Source organism: Zonotrichia leucophrys, chromosome 9, assembly GCF_028769735.1.
Source record: "Zonotrichia leucophrys gambelii isolate GWCS_2022_RI chromosome 9, RI_Zleu_2.0, whole genome shotgun sequence".
Lineage (NCBI taxonomy): Eukaryota > Metazoa > Chordata > Aves > Passeriformes > Passerellidae > Zonotrichia > Zonotrichia leucophrys.
In genome coordinates this window covers 16,672,374-16,689,821 of record NC_088179.1, presented here as the reverse complement: position 1 = coordinate 16,689,821, position 17,448 = coordinate 16,672,374, and the positions used below count along the sequence as shown (strand labels likewise).

General features: G+C 41.4%; 1 protein-coding gene across 2 annotated transcripts in view; it reads left to right on the top strand.

Moving 5' to 3' along the window:
* ABCC5 (ATP binding cassette subfamily C member 5) overlaps positions 1–17,141 on the top strand; it is a 66,829-nt gene extending 49,688 nt beyond the window's left edge. For both annotated transcript variants that reach the window (XM_064720689.1, XM_064720688.1), the window contains 10 exons: positions 4,789–4,929; positions 5,593–5,744; positions 6,174–6,290; positions 7,469–7,704; positions 10,009–10,122; positions 11,145–11,257; positions 11,944–12,052; positions 13,418–13,645; positions 13,907–14,049; positions 14,727–17,141. In XM_064720689.1, the coding sequence (XP_064576759.1) occupies positions 4,789–4,929; positions 5,593–5,744; positions 6,174–6,290; positions 7,469–7,704; positions 10,009–10,122; positions 11,145–11,257; positions 11,944–12,052; positions 13,418–13,645; positions 13,907–14,049; positions 14,727–14,999 (1,626 nt within the window). In that variant the 3' untranslated portion in view covers positions 15,000–17,141. The remainder of the gene's footprint in view (positions 1–4,788; positions 4,930–5,592; positions 5,745–6,173; positions 6,291–7,468; positions 7,705–10,008; positions 10,123–11,144; positions 11,258–11,943; positions 12,053–13,417; positions 13,646–13,906; positions 14,050–14,726) is intronic.
* Positions 17,142–17,448: the final 307 nt, after the last annotated feature.

Genomic DNA, 17,448 nt, shown 5'->3' with positions numbered 1-17,448 from the left:
TATGGTGAGAAGGCTTTAAAGCTAATTTGGCATTGCTGTGTGCTGTGTAATCGTTCTCAGTCTGGCTGAGCCACACCTCCTGAAGTACATGATAACGTGCTTTCCTCCTCTTGAACAAATTGTTTTATTTTAGGCCAGCCTGTGCTTTCCCCTGTGTTTTGCCAGCCCTGTTGCCAAAGGGAGAGCCTGTCCTGCTGAGTCTATGGAGAAGTGATCTCAGTATGACTGGAATACTGATCTGGCTTTGGGAATGTGAAAACCACTGGAAGGTTCAGGGTTGATGTGATGTCCATTTAATCTCACCTTGTATTTGTGTGTTGTCTCCTTGGCCCCACACACAGTCCTGTGTGGATGCTGGAGGACATTTCTTCCATTCCCTCTATTGTTGTCTTGCTCCCCATGGATCAGAGGTGAGCTACCTATTCTTTATACTGTTCTTTGAAGTCTTTATTGTACCTTTAACATGTGTCCTGCTTCAGCTGAACCGAAGCTGCAAGGGCTCATGTCAAGATTATTGATGGTCACAGCACTGGGGACATGCACTGCCCTTCCCAAGTGATCCTGGAAAGCAGGAGCAGGCATGCTCACTGACATAAATCCTACCATGTTTGTTCACTCTCTGTTGTAGGTTTTGGCTGGCAAAATATTTGTCCTCGAGTAGCACCTGTTGTAGCCCTTCATGTTCAGCCTGCTGAGCTATTTTGTTTGGATCCAAAGTGATTTGGTGCTATTGTAGTGCTCTCTGTCACTGCTGTTTTTTGGCCCAGCCCTGCACTTTAACAGGGACGAGTAACCCTTGGGTCAAATGGTTTATACTCATGTCTTGTAAATATCCTGGCAGTCCCTTTTCTGTCAGTGAGGCACAGATTTACAATGTCATACCTCTCTCTTATAAAAGTTCTATTTTCTTTGGCCATTCTAGGAATGTATTCTCCTTAGGTCAGGGTTTATTTTCTGTGGGACCTTTATCATACTTGTGGGACCTATAAAACAGTAAATACATGTTACAGTGCAGTGTGAATGTGTTGGCAGTAAGATCAGCAGCAGAGATAGTAGTGTTTAAAATTGGAAACCTGTTGTCTTGATAGACTTGCTTTGAGCCATCTGGACATGTTATTTGACTGTCCCATTATTTCTCATGTGGAGGAAGAAGCCAAGATCTTTGGTTGTTTGATGGACATTGAGAGACAGCTGAGAGATTAAATCTGCCTTTCACAGAGCATTCCAGCTCCCTGTGCTGTTAGGAAACCATATGCTCAGTACATCACCAGTTTCCATCAGAGGCAAGACTGTCACAATCATTGTGTATCTCTCCTGGTGTGGGCTGAAGGCACACAGTGATCAGATATATCAGGGACAATAGTCCTGTTCTTTCTCTCCTTCTTCTACCTCATCCCTTATTCTTGGTAATACTCTTGTGTGATATTTTCTTTTTTCCTTCCCTAGAGAGAAAAATCTGCCCCTGTCTCTTGCCCACTGTGCCATTTCTCTGATTTGGCAGTGCACATCTTAGCGGCAGTGCTATTTTCTTTCCTTAAATGCAAATCCTCCTCTGGGTTCTGGTACAAAAATTATAACATTTCCTCATCTTCAGGATTTAGCAGAAAGGACAGCTCTCTCTGCAGTGCTAGAAACATCCCTGTAATTCCTTAGATTTGTCTTGATTCCTCAGTCCCCATAGAAGGACTTGCTGCCCAGGTGTGCCTTGCTTCTGTCATGTGCTCTGCATCTCAGGTGTTTTGTTTACTTTGTCATCAGATAGAGCAGCTTGTTTGCCTAGAACAGAAGCTGTGGCTTTGCAGCTCTTCTGCCACCTTCATCAATAATGCATGTAGGAACATGGAGAGGTTTAAAATTAAAAGAGGCTTAGCTAATTGCCTTTGTCATTTGCCAGATTTGGGCAAAAGATTATGATCTAAGTCAATAAAAATTATACTCTTGGCAGGTGTCTTATGAAGTGTGGACTTCTTTGCAGTATGTGGGCAGGGGAAAGCCTGGGCTGCCAAAAGCCTTTGTTCAGCAGAGGAATCATGCAGCAGGTCTTTTAATTGAAATGCACCACAGAACAGCTTTAATGTGTGAAACAGCTTTCCTGTATACATGAAAAGCTAGATAAAAATGAAGAGCATGATGATGATGTCATGTGTATTTCCCAAGGGGAAGTGCAGGAGGGATTTGCATGTGGAGTAGATGTTACAGCCCCAAATGCTGCTCTGTCCCTCTGCTCCACCACCTGCCCAGCAGCACCCTGTGCCTCTCACTCCTTTCTGGGATGCTGCTTATACTCATTTTCCCCAGCCCATAGCCCTGCCTCTGTCCAGCAGCATAGCCTGGTCTATTTATATTACAGATCTATTTATATTGTTTCAGGATAACTTTCATCATTGTTCCAAGTGTGTCTGGAAAGAGAGACAGAGGCTTGCCATGTAGCTGCAGACGTTAGAAAACAGGGGAAAAAAATACTTCATCCTCTGCAAATGTTTTCCCTCTTGGCTTGTGGGGCTGGTGTTTCACTTAACTTCAACCAAATGTCAAATAAAGCAGTACTGGTTGAAAAGAAGTTGTCCTTAATTTATGGAGTTTCTTGTAAACAAGAATCAACTCTTGGTTCCCCTTCCCTTCCTGCTTATGTTTTCCTCCTGCATTGCTCAGGGAGAACTTCCCCTTGTCTCTCTGCTGTAAAGACATTGTCTGTCAGCCCTTTTTCCTTCCTACTCAAGTGTTGCAACTTAGGTGTGGTGGTGCCTTATCTCTCTGTTTTCTTTGTTAGCCTCTTCTGTCTCTCAAAAAGCAAAGGAAACAATGTTTTGAAGATGAGTCTCTTCAGCAGGGCCAGCGATAGGATTGGAAGTCAGACTTTGTGATGCAAGCACAAAGCCACTGATCAGATGAGTGTTTTTAAAAAGCATTGGGGCAGAAATTGAAATGTAATTTCTGAGCCTCTTCCCTGGATCCTTAGAAAACTACTACCCTGTATTAAATACAGCACCTTCATTTTTTTGTAAATGTGTGTTCTGGGTGGAAGTTCCTAGTTACTGGTGTGCAATGAGACATATGTCCCCAAATGCCTTCTGGAACAGCTGTGTCTGGTTCCATAACGTGGCATTGCAGACATTATATTCATTGCTGTGAAAAGCAGGTATCCATGAGAAATGTAGTGGAAATCTGTAGCTGTGGAGGTGCCCCTGGGCTGTGACCCAGGGTTGTGGGCAGTGCTATACTGAAATGCAGCACATGGGTGTGAACAGACAGGGCTCCTTTAGAAAGTCCTGCTTTAGGCTTGATTCTGGCCCTACAGGCTCAAAATAGAAGAGGGTAATCTTAAAACAAATTTCAAGAGATTAATTTTACTTTTAGATAAAGGCTTTTAATTTTGTAATTCTTCTCTCCTAAAAAACCCCAAACATTTGCCAGCAGAAGTGTGAGACTCCATGGGAATAACTGAAACTGCTGACTCGGTTTCCTGTCCTCACCTTTCACTGATCCCTGGGGGGCTGCTGCAGTGGATGATTTGGGAGAGAAGCACACTGGCATCTGAGGAAAAAGGTCTACAGGCAAGGGAAGATATCAAAAAGTAACCTTATAGGACAGAAGGAGACAGAGAAAACTTTAACTTCCAAAAGTTAACTAGGAGTCAGAGTTGTAACATGTTGTTAAAACGTGAGCAGTACCCAGACTTCTCTTCTGTGTTCCGTTCCTTTCCTTTGAGGACTAAAACTGAACTAGTATTTGCACTAACTGCTGTTCCCTGATCTCAGATTTATTGGCTGCTTTGATCTAAGAATTCAGCAGACTCAGAAGTTTTATTCCTTGTGCTTGACTGTTTCCAAGACTTCCAGTGGTTCAAATTTTATTGCACATTTCACAGTATTTGATATTTTCCATCAGAGTTCAGCTCCAGAGTTCTAGGATTACAAGGAAATCCTTATTTAAAATTGCTTCTACACTTCAAAGTTGAAGGCAGGGAGCACGTGAAAGCACAAACATTTAAACAGAAAGACCAAAAGGCAAATAATTGGGCTTTTTCTTATTATTCTTAATCTGCTCTAATTATTTGCTGAGGGTCTGACTTGTGATTTATTTGCTGTTTGGTACTGAAAATTGACATGCTTAGTGGTGTGTTTTGTTGGCTTTTCTTTTGTGACCACCCAGAATTTCCTTATCCATTTTGTAAAAAGGGGCCTCCAGTGTCCTTGACCAGATGTTTCTTACATATACTGACTTTTTTGCATAGTGTCAAAATGTTTGATGCTTCAGCCAGGAGGGCAGTGTCAGGGTCACAGATAATATTGTGTACACTGTTCAGCTTCAGGGATTTTTGGTTTGTGGATTTGGATTTGTTTTGGGTTGGTTTTTTTTTTTTTTTTTTTCCTTTTCAGCTTATGTTACCTGACCCCTTCTATTCATATTTAGTTTTAAAGATGGAGATAGCCAGAGTACTCCCTTTGAGAAGAAGGTTTTGGGGATGTTTGTTAGGGACTTGTTATTAACCAAGCAAATTGATATAACAGAAATAGTGAGTGGCTGGCAGTCACTATGTTACGTGTCACCACTCAGTGTTCAGACAGTAAGAATTTTTCTGAGTATTCCCAGCAAATAAAACAGCGTAGAAAGATGTATTGTTAGAGATGGAAATGTGCCCTGTGCCAGGTGTTCATCTGGGGAGCTAAACAGCTGAGGTGGTGCTTCTCCCCCACAATCCTCTTCATGCACATTTTGGTTTTGGCAGTTCATCCTTTATCACATTGTCTGTTTCCCTCATCTCTTCTTCCCGTCGTGTTTCAACAGATCTGGTGGCTGGATCCAGAGCTGACATATGGCAATGCCAAGCCCTTTGTCTTCACCCAGGGACACTCAGTGTGTAACCGCTCCTTCTTCCCCTGCTTCGACACCCCTGCAGTGAAATGCACCTACTCAGCTACTGTCAAGGTAAGGGATGCCTGGGGATGGTTCACAGAGCTCTTAGCTGCTGTTAACTTGTGCAAGTGTAGTTACATCATGTATTTTTAGCAGTTTACATCTGCTAAAAATATTGTGATTCAGTGTTATAAAGAATACTGAATTTTTTAGGTCTAATTCTGGTTCTTGGGCCAGAATCAGGGTAGTGCCTCGAAGGTAACTCTGTTGCCTACCATGTGTGGGTCTTGCCTTCCTTGTGCTCAGTACTTGAAAGAGTAGAAAGAGTAATTGTGAAATAAAAATATGAGAGAGAATTTGGCTGGCCCCTTCCAATAGTGGTTATTGATGATGATAATACTCAACTGTATTGTACCAATTTTTGAAAGAAAAAACCTGAAGTCTTTTGAAATCAGCATCAAATAATGTTGCATTTTGTTTAGATGAAATAATTTAATATGTGGGTGCTTTTGGCCAGCTGGCATATAGGAGGAGTAATATCTTTTGTTGGTATGTTTTCATGGATTGGGCAGACTGTGGTATAAAACCTCACAGAAATATTACATTTTGTGTTATGTAAATGATTATTTTTAATGTACATCATCAGGCATAGATGAAAATGAACTAGAGATGTGTGGTTCAGTCATTCAGCTGTGATTATCTGGTGAGTTGATGTGTATGATGATGGTCTTCCAGGCTCCAGCAGGCATACAGGTGTTGATGAGTGCCACCCAAAGCTCCTACCTAGAAGAGGAAGGTGTATATCAATTTTACATGGAATATCCAGTTCCTGCTTACCTAGTGGCCCTAGTGGCTGGAGACCTCATACATGCAGACATAGGTCCAAGGTAAGATTTGCAGTGAGTTCATTCTGCATTTTATGTCTCTGTACAGTGCTTCATACTGTAAAGTAGCAAGGATTTGAGTAATTGAAAAGGGAACAGTTGGGTTCATGAGCTGTGAGCACAGAGACTTTGAAGTGTAGTTGGGTATAAAGAAATTCATGGCACTGCACTGGCAAATATATATTCCTCTTCCATAAATGTTGCCTAGTGCTCCCTGAAGTCATTACAGCTGCTTTCTCATAGCCTTGTTGAAGGGATTTTTGGTTGCCTCTTGCCATGTTCCATGGAACATTAGTCTAGAAAGGCCCAGGTCTGCTGGGAGGTCTCCTTGCTCTGTTACCATACATGGAAGTGTGGTAAGGCTATTTTTTTTTTTCTAAGAGATAATTCAGTTTGCTGAAGTATCACCTGATGTTTTCTGTTTTCTGACAGGAGCAGAGTGTGGGCAGAGCCTTGCCTGCTGCCAACAGCCATCAGCAAACTTTCTGGCATTGTGGAACGCTGGTTGACTGCTGCAGAGAGTCTGTATGGCCCCTATATATGGGGAAGGTGAGTTTAATCAGTCTCCTGGGAATGTGCAATGGGAACAAAATAAAACAGTATTGAGAAATGATCATGCTTTCTCCCTATAGCAGGGCAAACTAGCATTTCAGCTGGCAGCATTGTAGTAGTTGAAAACAGACTCAGGAGTTTTGTCTCCACAAGTGACAGGAAGGACCATGGAGACATGAGGGTGTTTTAGCTGGTTTGCAGTGGAAAGATCCACTGTTTAGGAATCTCCAGTTTGAAGTGGAGGTTTCTAAATAGTGGTTCTTTCCTGAGGAATGAAGATTTTCATACTACAGTGTTTGGTGATGTAAGTCCAGCACTGGGCCAGACACCATTTAAAATGTATGGTTGTTTTATTTATCTCATTTATTTCTGCATTTATTGTGGCATGCCTGAGAATACTGAATATCTCAGTATAGACTCATTGAGAGTCCAAGTCCCCAAACCAACATTAATAGCTCTTGAAAAGCTTGACTATATATTAAAAAAGAGTGGTTTTGAGAGAATACTTGCCTCTTTGGATGGGAGAAAATATTTACAAAGGTTTCCTATATTTCTTTGCTAAAGGTAAGCAGGAAGATTGCCTTGTTGTTGATTTAACAAGTATTGCTTGAAATAATCTGAGAACATGGCCCCGTGTGCCAGTGCTGATCACTGGTAAAGAAATTTGGAAAACAAAACAAATATTACCATTGTGTTCCAAAGCAGACAGATTAAAGTTATTTTGATGACACTGCATGTGTAGGAAATCAATTCCTTCATTGACAGCTTCCTAGCCTCTCTCTTTCCTGGGAGCCTCTGGGGACTCAACACTGTGTTCCACTACTGTTTATAGTGTAAACAGTTTTTGTGGCTCCCAGATATACAACTTGTGATGAGTTTGTGTGTGTGAAAGGAGCACAATGCTTCTTTTGATGACATCAAAAGACTGTCAAGTCTTTACATCCAAACATAAGCAGGTCCTTGGCCAACAAAATAAATTGTGATCCTCTGATCAGAAGAATTAGGCACCACTGGTATAGAAAGTTTGTTCCTGAAGTCACAAGAAGGTCTCAGAAGAGCCTTCCCTAAAGAAAGAAAAATGTTACTGTGTCTTCTGAAAACAGAAAATGTTACTGTGTGTCTTCTATCTGCAGTTTACTCATGTCCTTTCTTCTTTCTTCTCTCCCTAATTTTAGATATGACATTGTTTTTCTTCCTCCTTCCTTCCCTATTGTTGCCATGGAAAACCCATGCTTGACCTTCATCATCTCTTCCATTCTGGAGAGCGATGAGTTTTTGATCATTGACGTCATTCACGAAGTTGCCCACAGCTGGTTTGGGAACGCGGTCACCAACGCCACGTGGGAGGAGATGTGGCTGAGCGAGGGCCTGGCCACCTACGCGCAGCGCCGCATCACCACCGAGACCTACGGTACAGCTCCAGAGCTCCTCCTGGGCTCCTCCTTGCCACAGCTCTGAGCTGCCTGCTCACAGTGTTTGCCTTGGAAGCTCAGAAGTCTGTAGGGAGCTGGTTTTCAGTTAGGCTTTGTTTTATTTCTGGAACGCACACCCACATACAGCCCCAAAGTTTGTGTTGAACATGTTGCATACTTAGAGTTTGACGTTGTCTTGGCTTTAGTGGGCTCAATACCAGATACGGTACCAGGGGCTTTGAGTGAGGTGTGTTAGCACAATGCTGTGGGGACTTGGAGCTACTGTTGGGTACCAGGCAGGGGCTGATATGTCAGAGCAAGGTCAGCAGAGGATGCGTCAGAGAAAGATGTAAGAAATCTTATAAAAGTTACATTGTGAAACAACTGTCCTCTGAACAAGCGTCCTTTTAATTCTGATCAGTTAGTAGCTACCTACTGTTAAAAAGAATGGTGGCAGTAATATTAAAAAAACATGCAGATTTATGTAGCTGTTTATGTGCTGGAGGCTTCCTGCAGCATTGTAAACCCTGCCTTTGCTTGTGTCAGTGAATTTCACAGGTCAGTTTTATGATGCTGTCTTTAAATATATAAGTAGTAAATTATTCCTCTTTCTTTTGAGTTTAATTGGCTTGTTATTGAAGTCAATCATGGGAATGTATGCTTTTCTAGTTTGTCCTGTTATATTCTTAAAAGCCAGTTCCATGTGTTTTCTCAAGCATCCAATGTAAACAATCTTAGAAAAGTTCCTAGAAATCTTGACAGCAAAAATGTTTAGAAGAAAGCATTTGTTTTTATTCATGTATATTGTTTTTGGACATGAACTGATGACAAGTTTAGGCAAAGAAGTGCTCTGAGCATCTATGGAGATGTTACAATGCATATTATATATCTTTGAAAGCTGTTTTATGTTGAGTAATTCTCAGTGAGTAGTGCTGTCCTAAGTCACATTTTGCATGGCAGTAATGTGGGTAGGTCAGCAGATATCAACCTGTTCATCATCTTAGTCTGTTCCATCCAACATAGAACAAAATCCTTTCTGATTTTGGTCTATTCTCTAGAGCTGGTTGTTTCAAGAAGCGTTTGCTGGGAAACTAAAAAATGTCTTTCCCTGTGCAATTCTTTAGTAAGCTCTTTCTCCATTCTATTTTGTTTCCAAGACAGACCTTTGATCTAAATCTTACCCTCCCTGACATAATTTCTGGAGTCTTTTCTGTTGATAGTAAATAGGCATCTTTGCAATGATATTGTTTAGGGAAATATGAGTCCACTGACTACCACTCCTCTTGGATCTTGCTTAATTCTCCTCTCTGTAGCTTGAAGTAATTGCCCTTAACACTAGTTACCCTAGTTCTTGCTTTCCCTTGGGAAGCAGGTCCACTTCCTTCTCTGTTCATACAGGTTCTTTTGTTTTCCAGATATATCCTGGTTCTTAATTCACATTTGGCTATGTAGGATTTGGGTGTTTCACTGAGAGTCTGAGGTTGTGTTATGTAATAACCTGACTTCAGGTTAAAAACTCAGCAAAGAAGGCAAAACTTTTAATAGTTATGGGTGTTAAGTATCTTCTGAATCTGAAAATCCATTTTCTGCAGCTCCTAATGTCTGAAAGGGCATAGGAAAGATCTCTTGACTTGGCAGTGTAATACAGCAGGTTTGGTTTGAAAGCATGGAATGCTGTATATTGCAATTAGGGAGAAGGAGGAGCTTACCCAGTCACAGCTGTAAAAAGTCCTAATGAGAGGAAGGTGAAATACTTAGGGCAAAAACCTGGTAGGATGATAGATAAAGCTTTAAAATAGAGACAGGGTCTGTAATACAATAACCAAATCCAGTTCTTTTCTCTTTCCACTCAAGAGGTGACATTTGCTTAGTAATTCTTGGCGCTGACTAAGGAATTGTGTTTACTGTTCTACCAGTGACAGTGTGCTTTTGCAGCACTTGATTGCTCCCTGAAAGTTACCTGTACAGTACTTTTTTCAGTGCTGCCCTCTTTGTCTTGCAAGAACTAATGAGATGATGTGAAAGATGTAAACTTTAGCATAATTTTCACGCTGTTTTGGTTTCCAGTGCAGCCTGATGCATGATCAGAGTGAGGAAATACACTGGGTTAGGCTCTGACTTCCATTACTAATTACAAGGGTGCTCTGCACTCAAGTTCCTCTGCCAATACATTACTGTGATTCTGTCTCACTGTTTTGTCTTTTGCACTTGCAGCAGCTTTTGGTTTGTCCCTGTGCCAGTCCTGCACAGATCAGCTTTTGCTGATCATTTTCCCACAACTAACAAGTTACTTTCTGGGGTAGGAGCTGCCTTCACATGTTTGGAGACTGCATTCCGCCTCGATGCTCTCCACAGACAGATGAAGCTCCTTGGAGAAGACAACCCGGTCAGCAAGCTTCAGGTTAAACTGGAGCCAGGTATTGCTTTTGGCTGAGGCTGCTCTACACAAAATTTTACACCTCTGTATATCCATGGTGAAATATTCACAAAAAATTACTAATATTTACATATCTTTTTGAAAAAAAATTTGGTTTGTAAAAACAAGTCTAAAAACAAGTAAGGAAGCTTTGCTTTCAAGCTTTTTTCAAGGTTGGATAGCTCATCTTTATAGATACTGTTCTGTGTAAGAACGGACTTACTGAATAGAAAGTATGTGAAAAACTGCCTTGAAAGCTGTGTGGGTTTGCAATTCTGGACATGTAAAATAAAGTATTTAAAATGGAAATATTTGGGAACATAATATAAAATCCTCTGCTATTCAGTGTTCCTCTCTTTATGTGTTCATGTAAGAACTATGTATGTATTTAGCATGCAGATAACCAGGTCATGCTTTGAGTTGAGCTGTGCAGAGGCTGTTTGGTTATTCCTTGAGCAGATGCATGACTGCACTCCAGATTTACCTGTCTCCTTCACTGGTAGTTCTCTAGGTCTGTGGTCACAGTTGGGTGGGTGAAGCTGTCTTCTATCTAGATGATATTTGAAACAACCTAAAATGCAAGTGGAGATGATATTGGAGTCAAATGAAATGGAAAAGCTGTGTGAAAGCCTGAAGAAAGGAGCAAGTGGTGATTACCTTTTATTGATATCTTTGAAAACTTGTGGTATGGTGATTCCCAGAACCTGGCACTGAAAAAAGAAAAAATAATTTGTTTTCAAGTTCCAGATCTGTTTTCAGTGACCTCTAGTTTGAAGTGGCTTATTCCTTTGGGAGTTACTACTTACCTTACAATGACTGATTTAAAAAAAAAAAAAAAATTCAGGCTGTGTCTTTGGATTGCATCTATTTATTTACTGCAGTAACTTAAATGTACTGACAACAAGCTTAGTTTTTATTAAGTCACTATGTCTCACCTTGGTGATCTCTAAGGAGTCTGTATAACTCAGAAGGGGCTGGAAATCACTCTCCTCATTAGTTTCTTGTCGTGTTGTCTTCTTTCAGGTGTAAATCCCAGTAATTTAATGAACCTCTTCACCTATGAGAAAGGCTACTGCTTTGTTTACTACCTGTCCCAGCTCTGTGGTGACCCCAGACACTTTGACTCCTTCCTAAGAGTGAGTGTAAATATGTGTTTTCTTGAGATTTAGAGCTGATTTTTTGTTGTTGGGGTTTTTCCCCCAGATTCTTTCACTGTGACTAATTGTTAAGGGTAATGTTGAATACAAGTGTGTCAGAGATGGAGGAAAATTGTGGGCCTGTCAGCTTACATGAATCTTTGTACAAGATTTCTAAGATGCTGATCTCATGAGGTGCTAGATACAGAGCAGTAGTATATATTTGTTATCACTTGTTCTGTGGTCCAAGTAATTAGAAAGCTGTTCCAGCACATATTGTGTGTGACTGGAAAGATGTGACTTGATTCACTACTAAAAAGTGTTAACTTGGATTTTTTACCCAGGGTGACAAAGGGTTTGAGTTACTGTATTGGGGCAGGTTGGTGCCTGGAAGCACACTTACAAAACCTATAGAAAATTGTCACTACTGCTTTGTTTTGGAAAAGGAAAATGAAATTATACTCAGCTGTCAATGTATTTGCAGCTACTCTCTTTTTTCTTGTTTCTTTATTTAAGTGGGTGAGGAGGGAGAATATTTTTCTTCATTTTTTTATACCTTCAAATAATTGTTCCTACTTTTATGCTTGTATTTTTTTTGTTGTTGTTGTTGTTGTGGCATGCAGTGATTCTACATCAAAAGGAAGCTGTCTTGCTTCTAGTCATAATTTGAACATTTACTATTTTAGGCCTACATTGAGAAGTATAAATTTACCAGTGTTGTGGCTCAAGATCTTCTGGATTCCTTCCTGAATTTTTTTCCAGAACTGAAAGAGCAATGTGTTGAGAGCAAAGCAGGTAAGAGATTTACTAAGTTAACTGTAAGCACTGTAGAAAACCTGGATGATGAATTTTGTGCTTGGCTTGGAGGATGCACAGGGAAATGCTAAGGCAAACAAAATAGATCAGCAACAACCAGATGTTCTTGACAGAATTTGTGGCTATTGCCTCTACACTGGGGAATGAGAACGTCTGAAATTGCTAAGAATTTTGGCATTAATTAGCTGATTGTCCCTTGGTTAACTTTCTCATTAACTCACCTTCACTCTGCAGACAGAATGATCAGTGCTTGTGAGATTTACACATGCTTAAATGCAGGGAAAAGGTGAATACACGTTGAAATTTCGTCTATTTTAATAACAGAAGGCATGCTTTGAGAACTGTAACTTCCCCAAGATCCTGCCCATACATATAAAATCTCTTCCAGAATGTTTCACTTTCCCTTATATTCCCTATTTATAGCAGTTGGTGGATTTGTGGAAGGTCTGTGGCCTCCCAGGTGCTTATTATCTCACTTTCTTAAAGAAATGAGACTCGTGTTATCCTGCCATGTGTCCATCCCTGTGAATAGCTATTGAGCCCATTGGACAGTAAGAGTACAGCTCTTAAGGATACTGGGTGCCTGCAGGATTTGTGGAGAGGAAACTGCCTGTGGAGATGAGTTTTCTATGGGAAAAGCTGCGGCATGAGCTCAGCAGTTCTGTGTTTTATTTGGCCCACTGGTAGGCTAATGAGTTAACCACAGAAGTTGCTAATTTTTGCCTGGCTAATATTCAGGGGATGCAGAAGGTGGGAATTTTAGCATAGATGGTGTGGAACAGGAAGTATTGCCATGGGTTAGAAAAGTACAGAGGAGGTAAAAGGTCAAGAGGAGCAGCTGGAAAGCAGGCTCTGCTGCTTGTGAAGAAACTTTTTTTTTTTAATTAGTTGCATAAATAAATATAAATTCCTTGGGTTTGCTGGTGGGTAGGAGGAGTTTAGTCATCCCTCTCACCTCCTTTTTTTTATAAAATGGGTTTTCTCCATATTTGTTAGTCTTCCTCAAAATTCTGAGAGAGAAGTGCACGCACACGAATATTAGAGCATTATTTGAACATAGGTACTTGTCAACCTGGCTGCCTTAAGAGCATGTGTGTTTCTTGTACTTACTGTACTGCTGAGCTCTAGAAAACTCACAGTGAGGTTTGGAGCAGTGCTGCTGGCACTCTTCCAGGTTTTCCATAGGCTATCCCAATGAGGCTGCTAAGACTGTTGTGTCACTAAAACTATTGGTTGCTGTTGTTACAACCTCCCTTAACTATGCTAGAAGCAATCCTGAATTTTGAGGCAGCCAAGCCACCTGCAGAGATCTCTGCTCCACGTTTTTGGTGCTCCTCATTCCAGGACTGGAGTTTGAACGTTGGCTCAATGCTACAGGACCTCCGTTAGCTGAGCCAGACTTATCTCAGGGATCCAGTCTGACCAGACCAGTGGAGACACTCTTCAAACTCTGGACCACAGAGCCTCTGGACTCTGTTGCTGCTGCCAGCAGTGTTGACCTCACTAAATGGAGAACGTTCCAAACTGTGCTTTTCCTGGACAGATTGCTGGATGGATCACCACTGCCACATGGTGAGTACTCTTTCCAGGATAGTAGAAAATTATCCAGGGAATAATTGATGGAATTCTAAAGATCCCTGCCTCTGGTTGACATTATAAAGTCAGGTTGATGTCCCAGGCCATGTCACAGAGGGATTGGAATAGGTGATCTTCAAAAGTCTTTCCCAGTCCAACGGATTCTGTGATTCTGAGATTTGATGAGTTATTATTTGATGACCCTCAAAATTGACAAAATAGGTCATAGTTCTTTCTCTGTGTATGTGCTCTCTTCAGAGGTGATAAAAAAGCTCTCGGAATGTTACTCCTCTCAGCTGGACTCCATGAATGCAGAAATCCGTATCCGCTGGCTGCAGATTGTAGTCCGAAATGACTATTACCCAGACCTTTACAAAGTCCGTCGCTTCTTGGAAAACCAGGTACTAACTGCTGGATTAAACTCACTGCACCTCTCAGTGCATGAGACATGTGCATGAGACATGCGACGTGAAAGACCTTGGAACTTCTGCTTCCTGGCCAAGTGTAGCCCAGGTGTGTTGCGAAGGGGCTGAGCATGGCTCACCTGCTAGCGGTGGGGAGGAATGGGCAGATGTAATTTCAAATGCCTACAGATAATCTCTGCTTTTCTAGCCTGACTTAATACCCTTATCCTAGCTCTGCCCCATGCATTTTATGTATTGCTTTGTAGCAGCCCTGGCTTTTCCAGACCACAAGTTTTTGCACTACTAAATCATGTGATTATTTGAATATTTACACTTCAAGCAAGGCTAGGGCTCATCGAGTTCTTTTCAGTAGTTGTTTTTGTGCTGGAGCAAAAGGTTAATGCATGTGTTCAGTGTGGCCTCTTCTATTTGGCCTTTAAAAATAGTTCTGTTATTTGTGGAAGTAGCTCAGTCTCAGAGAGCAGATTTTTTTTTTTATTACCATTCATAAAAATCCTTGCATCAGACCTAGAATAGACTCATCTGTCTTTTGAAGAAATGTGTTGTTTGTCTGCAGTCTGAAGTTACTCAGGGCTGTTGGAGTGTAGCTGTAGAAGAGCTGAACTTCTTGACTTTCATTGAAATGTTTTTGTCTTGTTTTCCTTTTTTTGTAGATGTCTCGGATGTACACAATTCCACTTTACGAGGACCTTTGCACTGGCACTCTCAAGTCTTTTGCCTTAGAAATTTTTTACCAGACCCAAAACCAGCTGCACCCCAATTTGCGGAAAACGATCCAGCAGATCTTATCCCAGGGCTTGAATCCACTTCCTGCCATAGACACTACAGCAGTCACTACAGACACACCAGCAATGGTGCTTGAGGACAAAGTCTCAGAGGCCACAAATGGTGCCATTTCACTCAGGGATGTCAACGTGTCTGCTTAGATCACCAGTTCATGCCAGCCACGAAGCTTGAAAATGGGGACAGGAACAGAGGAAAGATACCAAGCGTTGCCTCCTTTCCCTCAGCCTTGCAGCTGCAGTGTGTTGTAACTGGATTTCTCTCCCAAAACACAAAGCAAATGTGCCTTCAAGTATCCAGTGTGTAATACTGCCAGGTTTCAGAGATCTCCACCAGCTGTGTGATGAATATTTTGATTCAGTTTTTACTGGGCAGGGACTCCTGGGCTGTTGCTTCTCCATGGAAAGTGGATAGTTCCCTTTCCTGAGGCTCTTCTGGATGGTTTCTTCAGATTTGTTGTTTGGTGGGAGGGTGTTCTTTTTCTTCTTATTTTTTCTTCTTGTCTGAGGCCACTGAGGCTGTGGAGTATGTCCTACTTGCTGTGTGTATGTTGCTGGGGAGTGTGTATGTGTCAAGCTGTCATTGTCCTAATATTTGGGCTAAAGTTCTGCAAAGGAGAGACTCAGGAATTGTTAGTGGCAGCAAACATGTTTTCATGTTATGCTCCTTCCTGTGACAGAGGTATTGTGATTTGGGAGGAAGGGGACTAATGCTTAAATGAGAAACTAATTTTAAATAGCTCCTGTTCCCCCCTGCCCATAGGTGGCTAAATAATAATAATAATGATGCTCTTTATATATATTAAGAAATATATAAAAAAGAACAGGGAAACATTATGATGGATTTGAAATCCTTCTGCTAACCCTAACCTCAGTTTTCCCTTTGCACTCGATGGGACAAGCAATAAAGAAATGTGTAGGCTTGAATTTTCAAAGTTAAAATTAGGTTCCCAAATGCCATCAATTCTGGTACTAGCTGGATGCCTAAATCTTTTTAACTGTTTTGACAAGTCTAGCTGCAACCTTTGCTAGTGTGTCAGGATGTGTGGCACATGCATCAGATGCACTCTGTGTCTTCTATTCTGTCCTTTTGGAGGGATTACCAAGACCTGTAATTTTTTTAAGATCCCCAGCATATCTTGGCCTGTAGGTCAGCCATGAAAATATCCATGCAAAGATTTTACTGCCTTGAATAATGTTTGCCTGAGTAAGAGTGGCCCTGTCATATGATAATCTGAGGGAAGCACCATCTTTCTTGATGTGAAACTTTTAAGTCCCACTTTACCCAAGTCTGTTTTCTGACTTATGGTGGGAGTAAGGTGCCATTTCATTTCCCTGGTGTGCTGTTTCTCTGGATCACTGGTCAGCCATGTAGGATGGTAAGACACTGTCTTCCCTCTGTGCTGTTTGGTCTCAGGAAGCCAAGGGTAAAGTGTCCTGGGGTATTGCAGAGTACAGGTAATGGTTCTTAGACTCTGTGCCACAAACTTTTTAACATGTGGGTACCTGTGTGCTCTCTGTGAGCTCCCACAAGGCATCTCTGAGCTGATGCATCACCAGGATAGTATGAACAAAAGGCAAAACATTTGGAAAAGACTCGGCTAACAGAGATGTGAGAGAGAAATTGTTTTATACTCCAGGGCAAATTTTAGTCCTGCTATGGGGATCTGCATAGACAGGAAGAGGAGGAAATTTGGGAGGGCTTTGTTTTCTTCACCAAAAGTATCTGTTTACACCCATGTGTGAATGAGGACTTAGGTGCTGTTACTGGATCTGCATTTTCTGGCTTTAAATTAATTTGGATTTCACCATAGCCTTAGCCTGGGCTGAACTGGGATAAAGCAATAATAAACTCAGGCCTCTGTAGTGCTTCATTAGTTTTAAAAATGGGCCATCAGCAATTTTGGGCTACAGAACTTCAAGCTCTGCTCTTTGCTCCTTGAATGGGATTATCTTTTAAATTCTGTTTTGTTTTCCCAGAAAGGATGGAGAATGATGTTTTCTACACAAATCTCTTTCCTTTTCATTTGTTGTTCTATTGAAAGAGATTTGTACAAGCTGACTTTACACTTCTGGAGCTGCCGCTGTTGGTGCTGCGTCTCCTGGGCCCCACTGCCAGCAGCGGCAGCCTGGTCGAGACCAGGAACCACTAGAGTTTTTTGGAATCACGGGCCTCTGTTCTAACATATTTTATTTAGTGGGAGAATGTTTGTGACCCTGGTGGGAATTTTTCATTTACATGGATGCCTTATGATGATTGTCAAATTAAACTAAGCTTTGTGACAAGTTCAGCCTTTTGGGCAGTTTTTTGGCGTCCCTGCTGTAGCTGTGTGGAAGAGCTAACTTGGTACATTGTCTTTGTTTTGTTCTTTTCTGGGGTGCAGCATAGAGGGAGTTTGGAAGCTCTTTCAAAGCTACACAGGAAGGTGCTGGAGAGGTGGCAAAAGCAAACAAGCAAAAATAAATATTATCTATTGTTACTAGAACTGACTGAAATACATCAGATCAGCTCTGTATTTGCATAGACACCCATGAGAGCAAGGAAATGCTGGCTGAACTGAACAGACAGTTTCCTGGTTAAAGAACACAAGAT